Source organism: Mandrillus leucophaeus, unplaced genomic scaffold (assembly GCF_000951045.1).
Source record: "Mandrillus leucophaeus isolate KB7577 unplaced genomic scaffold, Mleu.le_1.0 Scaffold2, whole genome shotgun sequence".
In the NCBI taxonomy this organism is placed as follows: Eukaryota; Metazoa; Chordata; class Mammalia; order Primates; family Cercopithecidae; genus Mandrillus; species Mandrillus leucophaeus.
In genome coordinates, this window is record NW_012102031.1 from 11,435,116 (window position 1) to 11,455,596 (window position 20,481).

General features: G+C 44.4%; 2 protein-coding genes across 2 annotated transcripts in view; one reads left to right on the forward strand and one right to left on the reverse strand.

The window, feature by feature from the left end:
• The window catches only part of LOC105538947, an 8,739-nt gene extending 3,619 nt beyond the window's left edge, over nt 1-5,120 (forward strand). Inside the window, exons 3-4 of the mRNA XM_011978994.1 lie at nt 259-283; nt 4,863-5,120. Of these exons, the coding sequence (XP_011834384.1) occupies nt 259-283; nt 4,863-4,969 (132 nt within the window). The 3' untranslated portion in view covers nt 4,970-5,120. The remainder of the gene's footprint in view (nt 1-258; nt 284-4,862) is intronic.
• Nucleotides 5,121-5,432: 312 nt separating this feature from the next.
• On the reverse strand, nt 5,433-6,515 carry LOC105538946 (ret finger protein-like 2). Its single transcript, XM_011978993.1, has one exon. The coding sequence runs from the start codon at nt 6,310-6,312 to the stop codon at nt 5,599-5,601; it is 714 nt and encodes a 237-aa protein (XP_011834383.1). The 5' UTR covers nt 6,313-6,515; the 3' UTR covers nt 5,433-5,598.
• Between the last annotated feature and the right edge of the window lie 13,966 nt (nt 6,516-20,481).

Sequence of the window (20,481 nt, forward strand, 5' to 3'; positions counted from 1 at the left end):
GACAGAGCGAGACTCCGTCTCAAAAAAAAAAAAAAAAGAATTTTGTAACTGCCACCCCAAAATTGTCTTGACAAAGATATTTTTCAACAGAAGCTGTTGTGCTTTCTACAGATGAACTCGACTCTAGATTTTGGGACTTTAGACTTAAACATTCTTTCCCATCTTGGTTACCGAGAGCCCCTAAGAGGACGAAGGACCTGTGCGAACAGCCCACAGTATGATCTTATCCTCAGAGTATTTTCTTTCTTCTAATTGCAGGTGACCCCAAAGAACACAATTAATGGTATGTATTCTGGAATCATTCACCGAGTGTAAAAAAAAAAAAAAAAAAAAAAAAAAAAGTGTATGTATAAGAAATGTGGAACTTAATTACTGACTTTAGTCTAGAGAATCTCTGTGATCCAAGACACCTGGAAAGAATGAGAATTTGGGGTGGACTAAAACTGGTTTTGCAGGTGACAAACTCTTGTCACCTACGTGCAATGCCTGGAAACAGGCGTATTCACTTTAGGTGGTGTGGATTTGTGTGCACCAAGGTAGAAGGTGTCTGTGTGTAGGTCTGTGATGTCTTTGTCAATGCGTGTCCAACACACAGGTGGGTGCAAGCTTAAGGGGTCTGCACACTCAATGAAAGTGAGACTGGACTTCATTATTCATACATTTTCAATAATCTATTGTCTCCGTAACATAAAATTAATGATAAAATACCATAGAATATTTCCCTAATATTGAATCTTGTCTCTCAATAAAGAGTTGCTTAAAAGCACATGAGAAGTGCTACTCAACAAATGATAAGTGCTGTAGCTGCAGTGAAAGCATTCATTTGGGAAGTCATAAGACTTATGACTTATAACTTACAAAGTTATGACTTACGCTCTGTACTCAGCCATGAGCTTTGTAAGATAATTGAAGGGGAGGATAAAAGACCCGATTTGCCTCCTCTGTTCAGTGGTTCTGTTATATGCCTTGTGGAGTACAGTTACACGGGAAGTTGATGGAGTAAACACAACAAAGAATTGAACAGGCTAATTGAATCCATAAGACTGTGGTGAGGTTAGTGAATGAGATGGGTCATTTATTTTTTAACTTTTATTTTAAGTCCAGGGGTACCTGTGCAGGTTTGTTATACAGGTCAACTTGTGTCACAGGGGTTTATTGTTCAGATTATTTCATCATCCAGGTACTAGGCCTAGTATACAATGGATCTGTTTTTCTGATCCTCTCCTCCCACCCACCCTCCACTCTCAAGTAGACCTAAGTCTGTTGTTCCTCTCTTTGTGTCCACGTGTCCTCATCACTTAGCTCCCGCTTATAAGTGAGAACATGCAGTATTTGGTTTTCTGTACCTTTATTAGTTTACTAAGTATGATGGCCTCCAGTTCCATCCATGTTCCTGCAAAGGACATGATCTCATTCTCTTTTATGGCTGCGTAGTATTCCATGGTGTATATGTACCACATTTTCTTTATCCAATATGTCATTGGTGGGCATGTGGATCTTTGCTATTGTGAATAGTGCTGCTGTGGACATATGTGTGGATGTCTTCAGGGTAGAATGATTTACATTTCTTTGGGTATATACCCAGTAACGGGATTGCTGGATTGAATGATATGTCTGTTTTTAGCTCTTTGAGGAATCACCATACTCCTTTCCACAATGGCTGAACCAATTTACACTGTCTCTAACAGTGTGGAAGTGCTCCCTTTTCTCTGCAACTTTGCCAGTATCTGCTATTTTTTGACTTTTTAATAATGGCCATTCTGATGTGGGAAATGGTGTCTCATTTTGTCCCACCAGTTTTTTTTAACTGTTAAGTTCAGGGGTACATGTGCAGGTTTGTTACATAGGCCAACTTGTGTCACGGGAGTTTGTTGTACACATTATTTTGTCACCTGGGTATTAAGCCTAGTACCCATTAGTTATTCTTCCTGATCCTCCTCCTCCCACCCTTCCCCATCTGATAGGCCCCGTGCGTGTTGTTCTGCTCTGTGTGTCCCTGTAAGATTGGTCATTTTTAGGTCAAATTTTACACAGTGTGTTCTTTATGTGCTTTCTTCTAGTACTTTCTATTTTTTGTTAATAACTAGGCCACTGCTGCTAAAATCTCTACTAAAAGTGGGCACATCTTTGTGGTAACAAACAGAAGCCTGTAAAGTTGTGACACCTTAAATTCTGCCAAGTTATGAGGGCTTTGCCTGAGACCTGGATGACAGAGTTGTGTAAGAATGTGGGGTTCCTCTGAAGACTATTGACCTTTCTGAGAATAAAGATCTTATTTGTTTCTATTACATAGGGTTAAAGCAGGGACACGGTGGTCTCTAAGGCACATAGGAGGCTCTGAGAATGGAAAATGAGATCTCTCCAAACTGGAATGTAAATCTCCATTTCTGTATGTAGGATCCCTCTGAGAGCAAGCAGGGGTTCACAGAAGGATACAGATCGCTAAGAGAAATAAATCATGGGAAACACAGGTTTATAGCGTTTAGAAGAAAATACCAAGATGAACATATTAATATCTAAAGTGAGTTTTGATGAAAACAATTAAACAAATTTTTTTAAACTCAAAATGTAAATATCAGGACCGTGTGACTTACTTTTATTTCTACCAAATAATAAAATAAAGACTGGCAGTCCTGGGCACACACTTCCAGAGAGTACACAGAGCAAACACAGCCATAGTGGTTTATCATTTTAGGAGAATCTTGATTCCACTCCTGCAATAATAGACTTGACTGGAAAGGGGAAGGACAGAAACATTCCTCTGAATGTAGAACCCAAAATCTGAAAACAAATGTTAGTGATCTAGAGTCGGACTTAAAAAAACAATAGGATGAACAGTGGTATTTTATGAGAGGACTTTCATAGGGGTCACGAGAGAGAATCAATGGCATTTTCACTAGTGAAGGATTAGGAGAAGAGGCAGAGCCACTGGGTTAATGGAAGGGACATCTGGAGACAGAGGGAAAGGGGGATCAGAGTGAACCTGAATGAGAGTCCTGGGGCAGAGTTTCCAGGCTGTGGCTTTGGAGGGGTTTTTTGTTTTTGTTTTTTTTTTGAAACAGAGTCTTGCTCTGTCTCCCAGGCTGGAGTGCAGTGGTGCGATCTCGGCTCACTGCAAGCTCCACCTCCCGGGTTCACGCCATTCTCCTGCCTCAGCCTCCTGAGTAGCTGGGACTACAGGCGCCCGCCACCACACCCAGCTAATTTTTTGTATTTTTAGTACAGACAGGGTTTCACCATGTTAACCAGGATGGTCTCGATCTCCTGACCTCGTGATCTGCCCACCTCGGCCTCCCAAAGTGCTGGGATTACAGGCTTGAGCCACTGCACCCTGCCAGAGGGGTCTTTCTGAGAGGAGATAGGACTGTCCCCTGCCACAGCAAGGTCAAGGAATGAATGTGGAGTTTGTAAAATAGAAAGTGATCTTTGATGAGGAAAGAATGAGCTGATAAGGGGCACACTCCATGCTGGTGCACGTGCTGCCCATTCTTAGCCACATCTTGTTCCAGGTGGCTCAGATCAGCAATCAAGGAGAAAGTGGGAGCGGCAGACTAAATTCATTAAACCACCAAAGCACCAGCCCAGATGGCCACGTTTTCAGTTAATTCACATTAGGTACTTATTGAGGTTTGATAAGTAGGAGAGAAGTTGTTACCTGCAGAAGCAGCTTGTGATAGATGTTTTGCATAAGGCCTGAGCAGTCTTGGAGACAGGCTGACACTGGCCCCTCACTGTGGTCACCGGAGGAAACAGTTACTGAGAGACAGCTGACAGGGTGAAGGGAGTGGGGGAGGAAGGCCACGCATTTGTGCTTCCAAAGGTCCCACAGATGACATCCTTTAAAAACAACTGTGTGATATTTGGGGTGGAAGATTTGAAAGGCAGAGGAAAACAATGCTTTATAATTAGGGACCTGTCTTCATCTCAGGCAACTCTTCCCGAGCGCAAACTCTGTCTTTCCACACACCTTGGAATAAAAGGATTGGAGAAGGAGAGTGAAGGGGTCCCTCTGATCAGTGGTCCAGGGCATGATACAGAGGTCTCAGTTGTTCAGGAATCTCTGTCTCTGGGGAACCAAATTCATTTCCCCCCCCAGATCCTTCACTCATTGGAATGGGATTCTGCAAATCACTCACCATCTCTAAGTGATACTCAGTGCCCCCCACTGGAAAATCTGAGCGGCGGCCCCTCCTCTGCCCACCCTGCCGGGCTGATGTGGGGATTCCCGGAGATAATAGCAGATGTCCTCCAGAAGTTGTAAGGCAGCACACCCACGTAAAAGATGAACAGGGACCCATCCTCCACTGGCCTGGAGCCACCCAAACAGCCTCTCCGTGTTCAGCCACTACTAAGTGTCCAGCTTATTCCTTCCGGCATTTAGTAAACCCTTACATATCACTACTGAAGTTCTGACTCTCTTTCTTAATATTCTCCTGCATGTAGTGATTTTTCTAGCCCCATACTGTGATATTAATAAGTAGGCCCTATGAATGTTTTAACATAACAGTGCAGAGATCTGAGGATCGAGGGATTGCATGACCTTCCCAGGTCCACGTGTCTCTAGTGGGACTGGGGTCCAGGCCCCCACTACACCAGCCCTCTGCCTTTCTGTATCGCCTCATCTATGTGAAGGCATCGCCCACGCAGTCTTTCTAATCCACATATAAAGTGCTCACTGAACTCCATGATCTTCCTGAGACCCAACTTTGATTCACATGACCCTGTTTGGAAGCCAGTAAACAATGAGATCAGAAGTTAGAACTCAGAACCAATGATCACAGTTCTCCCTCTGGTCTTTCTGTCAGTAACATATCAGTGGCTCTCTGCATTGCAAAAAGATTAACCAAGATCTTCTCTGATAGAGATTGTAAGAAGATACAGCGTCTACACCAAGAGGCACATGACGCAACCTGGACTCTGGGCAAACCACCGGGTGCACCTACATGAAGGTACCGTGGAAATTTATTAAGTTGATTTAAGAATAACAATTGTGGGTTATATTCAGTGTCCCGTATGTTAGAAGAAGCTACAGAGGAGGTTAAGCCATATGTTCAAATGCGCCAAAATTTTTATTTGCCTAGTCAAGAAGTATTGCTGAAATCACAAAATTAAATATACATTTAAAAGTCAATTTTGGTTCACATTTAATAGTAAGACAATCTTTCAAGCTAATGTCTAGACATTACTCAATTGTTGAACATTATTGTGAAGAGATCTCCCTGAAACAGTGGAGCTATAATTTTATGTTTCTTTAACCAAGAGAGTTTTAGATTGACATAAAAATCGAGCATGTAATACACAAAGTTCCCGTATCATTCCATTCTCTCACCCTACCTTATAATTCCACCTAGTATTCCCTTCTTACATTACTGTGTTACATTTGCTAAAATTAATGGGCAAATATTGATACTTTAGTATCAATATTTGTGGCAATAATACTTAGAATTCAATAATCTAACCAAATTAGATTAAATACAGATTATAGAAATGTCCCATATTTTTCTCCTATGACTTTGTATAATGCTTTTACCAAGTAGAAAGTTCCTAAGTCTACCCACTCAGGTAATTTTCTGCCCCTGTTTTCTTTGCAGTGGGGGCCTATCTGGCCTCCCCAGGATGGACCGGAGTATCAGTAGTGCCTGAGTTCATCACAGGACAGCTACTCAGGACACCCTGATCACCATTAGGTAGAATTGAAGGAGCCAAAAACGGGCGCAGTGGCTCCTCAGCAGAGACTCTCCTGAATGTACAGACATGGGAACCACCTTCAGCATCAAAAAAGGAAACGTTCTGCATGCCCATATCCAGAAAAATCCCCACTCGCTGTAACTTGCGGTCTACGAAGAGGAAAGTCAGCGGCACCGTGCTGGCAGAGAGGCGGCCTCCAGCCCTCAAACTCACAGTCCAGAATCCACGCTCTGTGGTCAGCTGGATCCTTCCTTTGCGGTGAACAGATTCTCTGCAGACTCCCAGGTCCCATTCTGTGTTTGTTCCCACGTCCACCTCCCAGTAGTGGCGGCCACAGGTAAAGCGAGGGGAGCCCAGGACACAAATGGACAAGTCAAATCTCTCGGCAAGGTCTTGCCGATTCTGTCTGATGCGCCCACTTCGGACGCTCCTGAGGTCGTCAGAAATGAGGAGGAAGTTGTTGGCTGTGTCACCATCCAAGGTCATATCCACTGTGAAAAGGAAAAAAAGTTGCTCAGCAAATGGACAGAAGCCAACCCCATGCCTCTCCTCTATTTCCAAGACCCAAATATCTCTTGACTTTAGTTTAATTCTGTTTCTTCCTCCAAAATCAAAACTTTTCATGAGAAATCTTCCCTATTTCAAATTCTCATAGGTATGCTTTGTGGCAATATGTGACTCTTATTCCCAGTAGCAATTCTTATTTTACTTTACATCACGTGTTTGCTTCATTGAACTTTTCTTCATTTAGAGTGGAAGGTCTCTGAAGGCAGGCACCATGACCCCCTTTCTACCACCTTGATGCATGAACAAATAAATAATAATTAAGACAATGCAAGTGGTCAATATTAAATATGTTTCTGCTTCCACAAGTTATTACTCCAATTCAGTATATAGAACATGATTCCAGGCTTTTGTTATTTTCCATGTTTGTAAACAAATTAATTGTACCCAGTTCTGACAGCAGATAGAATATCTCTGCAGCTGACGATGTGATGACAGAGGTGCCGATCCTGGACATTAGGAGGCTCCAAGGCCAGGAGGAGGAGGGGGGCCTTAGATGAAAGAATGTTTTCCATCCTACATGGGAGGTGAGGCCTTAAGCAAAGCAATGGTAAATTTTGGAGCCAAGAGAAAGGTATTTGAAAGTTGTTTGTCATAACCGACTGATTGCAGAGAATAAGGGCAGCAAATACAAAGGTCAATAATTTAAGGCATTGGGTATGTGGTTGACAGGTGAAGCCGCCGGTTCTCATGGAGGAGGCAGTGTGATATGGCCTAGAGAAAATTAATTGTCCAGAGCATTCTGAAAAAATTTCTACAAAACATATTATCCTTCAAGTCAAAAGACTGATATAATCACTAATATAGGTTTTATAGATTACAGTAAGACTTGCGGGGATTGATTGCTGTTTAATGTTGAATTAGGGAATAGACATGGACAAGGAAGGAGGAAGACGGTTCCAAACATGACTTGGCCAGGGTGAATGTGTCCTCCATATTTCAGCAGAGAGACAGTCAGGTATTGGTAGGTGGATGGGTAGAGATTATGAGTGTCAGGGCAGAAGCTACTAGTGTCGGGGACATCATAGGGGCCCACCACCATTTATAGGTGTAATTCTTTGCTCAGGCTGACCATAACCTCTTCATTTAAATGTCCCTTTTCTCCAGAGTTATGGAGTCTTTTAGTATTTTCTGTAGCCAGGGCCACTGAGCATTTCCTCTAAATTTCATTCCTTGGACTCCAGTCTGCACCCAACTGCCCAGTGGGCCCTCTCAAGGGCCAGAATGGGGACCACATCTGGCAACCCTGAGAGAGGCTGCAGGAGATGGGCCTGAGCGAGCTCTGCACCAAGGAGGGGCCCCCACCAATGCCATTCGGGAAGGAGTGACTCTGGTGCTAAGAGAAGGGAGAAGACGCTCTTAGGGTAGGGAGGTGTTGATCTGTGGTCAGTGCTTGGAGGCTGAGGCCCCCAGGTCCCAACCCTACCTTGCTCCAAAGGCCAAGCAGGCGGGATCTGAAGAATCTGGGGGTTTCCCTCTGCCCCTGCCTCACCTGGGCTGAGTGACAGAGTCAGACTGGACAGTACTGCCCAGAGCCCTGGTGCCCGCTGCACAGGCTGGGAAGAGTACCCTGCATCTGCTTGTGTGCTCAGCTGGGGACTCCAGGCTCCATGTGCAAGCAATGTGGGCAGGGGAGCTGGACAGAGCAGCCCCAGTACCCACACTGGCAAGGGCGTCCCCCTCTAGATGAGCTGTGGGGACCAGATCATCCGTTGCTGGGAAGGCCCTGTCCAAGTTTCTGCTCTCCTGCTATCTCAGCTCAGGGGTAAGTGGCATTTAACAGTCCCACAGAGACAGCCCTGGGGCCACTGTGGGCTGCTGTAATCCCCAGAGCTGAGCTCCATGAGCTTGGGAGGGGGGCTGGGGGAGGCTCCCTTAGGAAGAGACATTGGCAGGTGAGGGTTGATGTGGGCTGGGAAGACCGAGGCAGGGAGCTTCATGTGAACCCTACAAGTTTGAGGCCCCTGGGAAGGCGCCTGAGGCTTCTGGAGACTCAAGTCAGGGGAGCCAATTTGTGCTCTTGATCCCTGTCCACACCTGGTGCTGCGCTGAAGGCTTGGGCCATATCCCAACAGCGGTGGGAAGGAAGCCTTCTTCTCAGGAGATCTCAGATTAGCATTCCCAGGAGAGGAATCTGGGGTCACAGGGAGACATGTCTGGGGCAGCCAGCTTGACATATCATCCAGCTTCGTGCCCCTTGGCCACTCCCCTGCCACCGTACCTCAGGGAGGGCTCAGCAGGAAGAGCTCTTTCATTACTTTCCATTTTCGTTTGTGTTCCCTTCCATTTACATGATTTGGGTTTGTTCTGTTGTGGTGGTGTGGTGTGTTGCTCTTTTTTCTTTTTCTCTTCTTTTTTCTTTCTAAAATATTGCTTATTTATAGTTTTACAATTTGTTTTGTGCAGGCCGGGCACGGTGGCTCACGTAATCCCAGCACTTTGGGAGGCCGAGACGGGCGGATCACGAGGTCAGGAGATCGAGACCATCCTGGCTAACACGGTGAAACCCCGTCTCTACTAAAAATACAAAAATTAGCCGGGCGAGGTTGCGGGTGCCTGTAGTCCCAGCTACTCAGGAGACTGAGGCAGGAGAATGGCGTGAACCCGGGAGGCGGAGCTTGCAGTGAGTGGAGATCACGCCACTGCACTCCAGCCTGGGTGACAGAGCAAGACTCCGTCTCAAAAAAAAAAAAAAAAATTTTTTTTGTTTTGTAATACATGTCCAAAATTAGGGGGCGCAGTGGGATTTTTTCCTATTTGTATACACTGAGGAATGATGAAATCAGGGTGTTCCTCACATCTGTTCCCATATCTAGTTTTTATTTCTATGTGTTGTGAACCTTCATTGTCCTTCTTTCTAGCTCTACTGAAAAAGAGGCTGCCATATTGGTACCACTAGTCACCCTGCTGTGGAGTGCCTCAGCAGAATTCATCCCTTCCCTGGAACCGCAGCTCTGCACCCATTACCAATGACTACCCCTTCCCTCTCCTCCCTGCTGCCTCTGCTAACCACTATTGTACCTTCACCTTCCATTAGATACTTTGTTTTAGCTTCCACATGGTTCCGATGATACAGTGTTTGTCTTATTCTGCCTAGCTGACTCAGTTTATGACTTCCAGGATCATCCCGGGTTGCTGTAAATGACATCAAGCCATGAATTTTTGAGGATGAGGCATCTTTCATTGTGTCTGTGTGCTGAAGTTCCTTCATTGCTCTGTCAGTTGATGGACAGGTTAGGTTGATTTCATACCTTGGCTATTGTGAGTAGTGCTTCCCTAAATCTGGGAAGGCAACTATTACTTCAGTATACTGATTTCATGTTCATGAAGCGTGTACTCACTATTGAAATTTCTAGATGAAATGGTAGTTTCTTCAATATACTGATTTCATTTTCATTAAGCATATACTCACTATTGGAATTTCTAGATGAAATGGTAGTTTCTTTTTTGGTTATATTCTAATTACAGTATGTGGTATCTGATTGTAATTTTTATTTGCAGTTTTGAGATGATTAATGATGTTAAGAATCAATTTTTTTTTACCTGGTAGTGGATTTTTTTTACCTGGTAGTGGATTTTTTTTACCTGGTAGTGGATTTTTTTTTAACCTGTTACTGGATTTAATATCACTTTCTTTTCCATGACATGAGGCCCCAATTCACCCCACAGGCAAATCTGGTCTGTCAAGAGCCCAGACAGAGGCACACAGAACAGAGCGAGTCTGGGGGTCCCACATGCTCCTGGCAGACAGACAGAAGAGTCTCAAGAGGTCACCATTTGAATGCTCTGCCTCTGGGGTCAGAGGTGAAGGGGTCACAGTGACCAGCTGAGGCATACAGAGGTCTAAATAGGGAGAGGAGAGGTCAGCCTCTCAGAACCAAGGTCCAGAAGGAAACCCAGGCCACAGACTGTGAGAAGTCGCAGAAAAAGATGAAAACCAGCAAAAAAAAAAAAAAAAAAAAAACCCAAAAACTTGACAAGAGCAGGGAAGGAAGGGGAAGAAGGGACTCGCCTAGGACAGTCAGCTTGGTCCGTCTGCTGAACATCAAACACTGTGACACAGGCTCATATAAAAACTACTCCCTAGGACCCCCTATGCCCCCCTCCCCAGCCCCCAGCAGCAGCTGTGATGCAGGAAAGTTGAACCACTGACTCCGACGGGCATTTGCTCGGGAAGGTGTCCACACCCCTGCCTGCCCTTCTCAAGCTGAGATGAGACAGTCAGCCCCACACACGCAATGACGGGACATCTGGAAATGCAGAGGCGCAAGGAAGCTCGTGTCTGGATCAGGTTTTCCCTTTGACTGTGGCCCAGGAATGGGAATGGGCTCCTGGGAGGGCGTTTGCTTCCCTAAGGAGGGAAGTGGCATGGAAAGGGACAGGGATTCTCTACATTATAGGGTTGTCGCAACCCTGATCTCTTGGTGTGACCTCAAAGTAAGAGCAGGGAGGCATCCTCAGGTGTCCCCAGTACCCCAGAGAAGGGACAGCTTGGCCCAGAGTCAGCAGCCATGGGAAGGTCCAATCTGACCACACAGCCACAATTCCAGGGGTCTCCCTTCCATCCTCTCTGGTGTCTTTGTTTGGGATGGGTCTCGCCAGGTGCTAGTAAGAAATTCCAGCCTCAACCTCCAGGGAGAAGTTGGAAGCAAGACCCTGTCACCCTCGCAGGGTCTCGTGTCCATTCTGAGTGTCTGACCCAAAAGGGCTGTGTCAGTAGCAGCCCAAGTGTGACCTCTAAATCCCGCTTTCCACTTTAAGGAACCAGTACACTCTGGGTTAACGGGCAACTTTAGATATGAAGCAGGAGAAAGATGTGCCCAGGACAGATTGTGAACAGAGAACAGAAAGTCCAGACCTACTGGGTTCTCTCAGGAGGATCCTGGGGCCACCAGAAGAGGAACAGTGAGTCATTGTCATCAGAATCAGGGAGGGCATAAGATCTGCCTGGCCTGAGCAAGATGCCGTGCGGGGTTCCAGGCTACAGTGGAGTATGGGGGGAAGGAGTGACCAGGTGAGGAGGGGCCTCTTTGGATGATGCCTCAGATAGATGAGAGCCTCTCCTGGAGGCTGCAAATTGAACATGAGATAAAAAAATAATGAGATGGAACAGGATTTCTAATTGACAATATTTATTGAGGGTTACTTGGATGCAGGGAGAGGGGCTGGATGCCTTGGAACGAGAGAGGAGACCCCTGCCCTGGGATCCTGCAGCTCCCAGGTCCCTGTGGACGGGGTGAGGGTCGGGGGCCTGAGCGCATTCTGCAGGGACCACTGTCAACTCCACAGTGGTCCCTTCATGTGTGACCTGGCAGCTGTAGCTTCTGTGGGACCTCCATTGGTCAGGCTCAGGTAGCTGCTGGCTATGTACTTCCTGTTGTTCTATTTGGAGGGCTTGATGGTCTCCATGCCCTGGGGGATGGGGGTGCCGTCTGCCTTCCAGGCCACCATCACAGCACCGGAGGAGAAGTCACTGATGAGACACGCCAGTGTGACCTTGTTGTCTTGGAGCTCCTCAGAGGAGGGCAGAAAGAGAGTGGCTGTGTGGGTGGCCTTGGGCTGTCCTTTGGGGTGTGTAGAGTGTCCTGCACTGGAACTGGGAGACCTGGCCCTGAATCCCTCAGAACAGAGGAGTCAGGTCACAGATCTCCCCAGCATAGACCACACCAGAGGATCTAGGGGTCTAAATAGGGAGAGGAGTTTCTTGACAGCATTCCTGTGCCATTTTCATGACTGGTTGTGCGTGGTGTGGTTCTTGGACTCGGCCATGTCTGCACCTTCGGGAGCCGTGCCTCCTGAAGCACCTGGAACCTGAAGGAGAAAAAAAATTCTTATGTCAATCCACAATAGAGTGGATACGTTGTAATATGTGACTACATATTGACTGCATTGACTATGTGACTAGTATGCAACAAGGAAATGAAAGAACTACAGTTACACTTAAGAACATGAATGAATTTCAAAATCAATGTGAGCAAAAAAGCCAGGCATGAAGAAATGCATATTGATTTATTCTATGTATAATAGTCCAAACCTGGAGAAGTCTAAACAATTCATTAGCAGTCAGAGTACCTTAAGGAAGAAGGAAGAGTACCTTAAGGAAGAAGTAGATTTGAAGGTTGCAGAGAAATTTCAGGGAGGAACCAGGGCTGTCTTCATTTCACAGGGGAGCTCCATCTCACCCTCTCTGATGTTTGCTTCTAGACCCTGATATTGATTGAGGGTCTCTAATAAAGAAGGTGCTGGAGATGCCTAGGTGGTCGGGGGGGTGTCACGAGGAAAAGCAAAATGATAGGCAGCATCATACTCAAGAGTTCTGAGTCTAATGAAGTGCCCCAGACTGGATAGAGGGTGCCCACTTAGTTTTATGTCTCATTATGTAAAATGAGGATCCTCTAAAGATAACAACGTCATCTGTAGCATGGACACGCTCCTGTGCTATCCGCACATTTTATCACGTAGAGCTTCCTGCATAAGTCTTAGCAATCGGTGAATAAAAAGACTAGAACCTAAGTTGTAAATACCAACTTAGACAACAAATGAAGCCTAATTTTAGAAGATGGGAACTAGCGTCATGCCATCTTCTGTGGGAAGGAACTCTTGGCTTCCCCAAAAATTGGAGAGCTGAAGAGAAAGAAGCCTCATCTCAGAATCTGTGGTAGGGATGGGAAGTGGAGGTTGGAAATGTGCTCAAGGTCAAACTTCTCCCCTGCCTTCCCAGAGGACTGGAGCTTTACCAGTGAGGCCGGAGTGAATATTCACTCTGCAATCCATCCATGGAAAATCCCTTTAAACGCCCAGTGAGTACAGAAGCATGAATGCGCTATAACAAGACCTCAAAGTTCAGAGGGCGATTACCAGCTTCCCCTTGGCATACAGCAGAAGAGGTTTTTCCCTAAGTTCAAGTAAATGCCTGTGACAGAGCCGTGTCCCACAGAGTCCTTTCATTACAGATGACACTCAGTGCCCAGCCCTACATCCCTTGTGCATAACCCCAAGGAGTGCTGATTAATCCAAACCAAAGGTTTGGATGTTTCACTGGGCAGAGGAGAGCAGGCAGACTGCAAAGTACCCTTATGAACACAGCACCCTTTTAGCCCCTAGAGACAGTTCTTACCATTATGCCAAGAAACTTTGAAAAGAACAAACCAGACCTCACACATATTTTCATTTTGTTTCTGATTTCATATCCCCTCCTTTAGCCCCTCAAGCAGCAGGGAGAACCTGAAGGCTCTTGGGAACCCTTTCCCATCAGATGCTACCTGGAATCATTCCCTACCTGGAGGGTCGTCCTCTTTGCTGAGGCTCCCCAGAAACAAGTCTTTAGAAGCAAAAACATCAGTAGAAGTGATTAGAAAGAGTGACTCACCCACTCCTCCTCCTGCAGCTGAAGCCATGCTGCCTCTCACATGATCTCCTGGTCTTTGCTGTGCGTTAACAAATCTTCCTACAGCCTCTCTGACCAGAGTCCTATACCAGCAAAATCACTTTCTCTCGCGAGACCCCCAATCCTCCTTCCCAGCAGGATCCCAGAATCAGGTTTCTATACACTCAAGCAACACGTTTGTTCCTCGTGAAGTAACTTCATGGTACTTACTGCATTTGCTGCATGCGATGTTAGCTGCAGTCATACAGAGGAAAACGTTGTGAGGAGCAGACTCTGCTGTGTACTTCCCACAGATCTGTTATTCCCTTGACAATGTTAGAAAACCAGAAGCGGTAGGGTGGTTGAGCCATAGGTCAGCATCCCCAAACGCTATGAGGATGCCTATGGAAAAATAAGATCTTTGTTCACAGAATTTACCTTAAAGCTGATTTAATGGGCAAACACACAATGCTTAACCCAAGGAGGAAAACGTTTGGAAAAAATGCCTCCACATTACAGCCAATAATGGATGTTGTCCTTTAAAAATCTCCCAGTGGGAAAACTTCCAGGTAGGACCTGATGGGAAAGGGTTCCCAAGAGCCTTCAGGTTATCCCTGCTGCTTGAAAACTTAAAAACTTCCCAGTTGGGAAGACACTCCCACTGAATTTCACGCCCACAAAGAGAATTGTATATGTTGTACATAATGTGCATTGTCAGATTTTCATATCACAATTGAGAAGAAATCGGGAAAGCAAAATATCTTTAAACCTGCACATCCTGTCCATGTATCTCTGAACTTAAAGTAGAAACTAAATTAAATTAAATTAAAAAAAAAAAGAAATTGCCAGATTAGGCAAATCTAGATAAACAGAAAGTAGGTGAGTGGCTGCCTAGGGCAAGGAGTGTGGGGCTTGGTGAAATAAAAAACCGGATGTCAAACAGTGATCAAGTCACTGGCCCCCAAGTAAAGCATAGAGGATGCTTCTGGCAAATGCAGTGGGTTTTCTTGGAATATTTAGCGAGTGTCCATGTTGGCTGGCAAATACATAATTATTTTTCAAGGAGAAAAGGTTGCTACTGAGAAACATACTCACTACCAGACAGTTTGTAAGTGATGCCGTCCTCTGACACTGTCAGTGAGGCCTCCTTTGGTCATAACCTCCAGTGACTGGTCGCTAGAGTTCATGACCAACTGAAGCCTGATCCATGATGGCAGTCAGAAATGATATTCACTTGATATTCTAGAAGCCACAGGGAAAAAAATAAACAAAAAAATTTCCAGAGAAAGAAATACATCTTAAAATTTGGGTGTCATAATTCTCCTCCGCACTGCCATGTGCAGACTCCTGCAAATCTTCAACATGACCTAGGAGAAAATCGAGCCACAGTCAGTGCATTGGTGCTGCCAAGGAATCCCACAAGGAGCCTTGGGGGCTGTGGACCGGGGCTGGAGTGTATGGAGGTGGGCGGTTGGCAAGCATGGACTGAGCTGCTGCTGGACCATTCTCCTTGGTGTTGAAGGCAGGCAAAGGAGAGGGACAGAAGAAATGAAAGAGCCTTGGCTTTCTAGCTAAGGCAACCTCATCAATGTGAAATAATCACCCTAAGGTTAATACGGAAAGGCACTGTACTATAGAAACAGGAAGTAGATTCATAGCATCTGTTTCAAAGAATTTATTACTTGATTAAAAGGCTACTTGATGGTTGAAATCGATTCAATTTTAGCCAAATTCTAATTACCACACATTCTTTTTCATACAGGTCATGAAAAAATTAAATGCTAAAATGCTACAATTAAGAATCGTCTTGATTTCCTTTTTTAAGTCCTCTTGTGGAACCATGGTGTGTGCACACGTACCTTTTTGGGTCCCTGTGATCAGAGGCTCCAGCAACTTCTGTGTCATTCTCGCTGAGGAAATCCCTAAACATCAGGTTTCATTCAAACAGGCCAGGCTCACAGAGCCTGCTCTGCCTACACCAGTGAAGCGGAGGGACATGACTCTGAATACTTTCTGCAATGAGAATAAGTTTCCAGGTTCAACTGTATGTTATCCACTGAAACGAGGAAATGCATAAAAATAGCAATGAATAAATTCATTAAAAATTGTCCATGCGTGGGGGGTGATTTTTTTTTTTCAACTAGCTTACAAGATTTTTTTGGATGCCTATTCATTCAGACATACAAAATATTGGTATAAAAAATCACAAGTTTATAAAAAACATCAGTCATGTTAAATCTAACTTACCGACTGTCAACATAAAGATCATATCTCATTTACTTTGTGGCCTCCAAAAAAATCTAGCACATAGAAAATTACAAATATATTTATGAAATAAAAACACAGAGACAGAGAAGACTGGTCAGGCATGCAGAGAAGATTGCATTTGATTACCTGGATGATAATAAACTACATAACTTTTGAGGATTAGTATGGAAATTTCTTTCTGTTTATGCTATCTTCCCTGGTGGAAGAAGGATGACAAAGATGAGCAGGAAAGAAATGAGAAACAGAGTCCTTGGCTTAGTAGCCAAAGTTCACCTAATGTAACACAAAATCGTCTCCAAAAGGTCTTGAACTATATGCTGTGATTTGGTGACAGGGTTCCCTCATTCCTCCTACCTGGCTTGAGTTAAATTGCCATTGTCTTCCTCACAGGTTGCAGGATCATGCTGCTATGCATTTATCTGTTGCATGAGATTTATACTTGCTTCCAAGCTAAATTTCATTTCCATCGGGCTGATGGCTGTCCAGGTGACACTAGGCAGTCAAGGGGGAGATTTTTCATCAGGAGGAAGGGGATGAGTTGAGGCTGAACATCTGCGATTCAGATGTACAAGAAAGTTGCCACAAAACGATGGAACCCAGGCCTAATAGCCAAGTGGTGCGTTGGGTTCTCATTTGTCACTCTCCTCACCACTTTTAGCTGTCAGGATTTCAGCATTTTAGGATTTCAGCACTTTCTCCCCAGTGGAGGTCATATTACAAAATATACTAAAATAGATCACTGATCCTTACAGGGTTTGGTCAGCTGCTGAGCCAAGTAACTTCAGAACTGACAGAGGTGGGCCACAGGCCTATGTGATGCCTCTTAGACTCTTGAGCTGACAGAAAACATCTGGGTGTCTCTGTGCTTTTAACACTAATGACTATGCATCTGTCTGCGCGAAAAGTACCTGTCATGACTCTGGGTTATGTGACCACAAAGCCTGCTTTATAACCATGGTCAGTGTCTGGGACCTCTTAGGCTCAGTGCTTTAAGGCTTATAGGGAAATGCCGAACTCTCTACGTAGAGACTAAAACCCCATGGCTGAGGCAGAAGCGCATGTCAGGAGTTGAGAGCATCAGCATTGGACCATGTGCCTGGGTTCATGTTTTGAGTTTTTCATTCAGGAACTCCAGAGCTTGGATCACTCATCTTGGCACTTCATATTCTCCACCTGAGCAGTGGGAATAACAAGTCAAACTCCAGGTGTGGCTCTGGCAAGGGTTGAATGAATTAAAGTATATAGAGTATTGAAAACTGAAAGTAAAATTGTAAACTGCCCAGCTAACTGGATGGACCCCTCCTCTTGGCCAATGGCATTCTAAAGAAAGCCTGAAACACTAGTTCAGGCCCTAATGGGAATGGGCAGTCAGACACACCTTATTATACTCTCCTCTCTTTGGAATTCAAGCACAACTCACCTGCATTCACATTAAAATAGAGACCTTAAGACTGACAACTCAGATGCTTTGTAGCAGCAGTAAGATATCAACATGACAGAAAGCAGGCCCTGAAAGAAATCAAAGTTTTTTTTCCTCAAAATATATTTCCTTGACATACTTTGAAATGGCCCCTTAAAGCTGTCTCTTGTGGGGAAAACCTGTATTATGTAGAGAATACCCTTCCCTTTCTGGGTCTTTTTCCTGATCCGGGAAAGAACTAAAGGTCTGGCATTTTTTTCAAGTCAGACAAGAAATATTTGCAATCTCTTCTCTCTGAAGTCTGTTACCTGGAGCCTTCATCTGCATGATAAAACCCTGGGTCTCCCCAACCCCTTATCTGAACTCACTTTCTTCTATTGTTTGCAGGCTTTTAGATAAACTCTTTCAACCAATCAACAATCAGAAAATCTTGAAATCCTCCTTATGACCTAGAGCCTACCCTTCTCCCACTTTCTGTTGTCCTGTCTTTCTGGACTGAATGGATTTACATCTTGCATGTATTAATTGATGTCTTATGTCTCCCTAAAACATGTGAAAACCAAACCGTAGCCCAATCACCTTGGGCACATGTACTCAGGACCTCCTGAGACTGTCACCAGCATGTCCTTAACCTTTTCAAATTAATTAAATTGATTGAGACTTGCTTCAGATAACTCTTTGGTTTACAATGTGTAATCATGGTGGGTGTTATTTTTTAGAAGAGGACTCTAGGGATTTATTGTGTCGATGAGAAATAACAATATTTGTATGATTTATGTCTCAAGAACATTTTTTCCATTTATGGATTCACACTGGCTGTGACTGCAGTTCTGTTTTTAGGATTTTGAATTCTTTTTTTTTTTTTTTTTTGAGACGGAGTCTCACTCTATCGCCCAGGCTGGAGTGCAGTGGCGCGATCTCGGCTCACTGCAAGCTCCATCTCCCGGATTCAAGCCATTCTCCTGCCTCAGCCCCCCGAGTAGCTGGGACTACAGGCACCCGCCACCACGCCCGGCTAATTTTTTGTATTTTTATAGAGACGGGGTTTCACTGTGTTAGCCAGGATGGCCTCTGTCTCCTGACCTCGTGATTCGCCTGCCTTGGCCTCCCAAAGTGCTGGGATTACAGGCGTGAGCCACCGCGCCCAGCCGGATTTTGAATTCTTGAATGAAAGCTAAGTTGAGACAGATGGATTCAATTCTAGGCAAAACAGTCCATTGTATTTACTGATCCTTTGTTATAGTCAATGGAAGAATTGGAAATATTGAAATTATATCCTGTAAAATAACTGGTTTTAATAGTGATATTTCCTTATTCAGTCTACCTTTCCTTTGTCATGCATGTGTACTAATTGCCTATGGAGAGTATCTGTCCTTGTACTTGCCAGTCAATTGAGCATAGTTTATTTCAAGGAAGGAGACATAGACTGGATACCGATGTGTTTTAACACTGCAGTGCAGAGAGTTGCAATGAGTGTGGTGAACTAATAACCAAATGCTCTTTTGCTGTCTTGTCATTGTGTCTAATGTATGTAGCTTGCAGGATTTGATCATTCCTAGGTCTTGTGTTGATAGAGTTTTCAACTATCTCAAAAATATATTTTTCATCTTAAAATGTTTGCGGCCAACTGCTGAGGAATGTTCCCAGCACTGAAAGGAGTTTATCGATATTTCTAAGTACTGCTTCCTGATATTCAGAACTTGTATTCGACCCTGTTGTCAGAGGTATCTGGGGCCATCTCCGTACTTTTCACATCAATGGCTGTGCCACATCCTGCAGTTTTATTCACTGCTGTCTGCCCTAAGCTACGTGACTGCTGCAGCCACCATTTTGTAATCATAGACAGTGCTTGGGATCTCCGTAGACTCATGTAAATCTAGGACTTGCATGTGTGAGGGAACCACCTTATGGCTACATGTGATGGTAGGATTGATCTTCTCAGGGTAATTCGGGGTAATAACTGCAGCTTAACCATTCATTATCAATTCAACTTTAGGGCTACATGCTTAGGTTTGCATCTTGCCTCCTTCCCTTAGGGGCTTAGAAGCACTGGCACATTCATTAGCACTTCGGTTTCTCCATCCAAGGAGTGTGAATAGTAAACAACCACCACTTAGGTGAGGTCTGTAGTGAGGATTGAATGGGTTAATGAAAATAAAGTGTGCATTGTCTATCTTCAGGAGGATAAACTAAAGGAGAACTGACTTGCTTCTCTCACAGCTTAGCAAGTTCCAGAGCTGCATGCAAACCCAAGAGATAAGCTCCCAAGTTAGGGGTGATGCCATGATGCACAGCTGCTTTGTCCAAAAATAATCAGTTCAACTTAACTCTAACCTTGTGCCAAAAGAATGAGATACAAGTGTCAAAAATGCTTTTTGTGACATCCTGATTCCATACAGTAGCTACCTCTGAAAAAGATTTAAAAAAAAAATGTAAGTGCCTGTTGTCTACAAAAATGAAGCGGTGACCTGATGAAAGATCAACAGATACCTGGTCAAATGGAATCAACACCAGTTCACTTGGGGAGGAGAATTATCTACCATCATGGAAGGTCCTAAGCATATGACATACTATTCCTGTATGATTTATTTCTCTTCAGTGTAAAGTGGCTCAAACTGAGCCTGTTGCCAAGTTTTGGAGATGACCGTAGCTTAGCCTTGGAAAAGTGCTCTGTATAGTGTCACAGGAGACCTGATTTGTGTATTCCCTACTTCTGAGGAGAGGAATAGGTTGGGTAAAAGCATATTATTGATATCTCTGTACATAGGGAATTTTGAATAATCCACAAAAATATGTTTTTAAATTATGTTTTGGTAGATAAACTGTCCTAGACACAGATATTATCATTATATATTTGCCATTATTCACTTTTAAGGTGGACTTGGCAGGTTGTCTTAATGTTAACACTAGCACACAATTAAACACAATGGCTTATTGTGTTTTGTACTTGATAGTTGTGACACTCAAATTACTCATTGCTTCCCAGTGCATTTTTTTAAATGATTCATTTTGGGGGACTGTGCCTGACATGTAGGCGACAGGTCAAGGAAGGACAGAGCCCCACTTCTCCACATTGGCATGGGCACGATGCTTTACAGCCCATGGAAAAAAATTTCTTATCTCCTGTGATATGGGATGGGCAGAGTAGGAACTGACTCCTATTTTATGGTTCGTG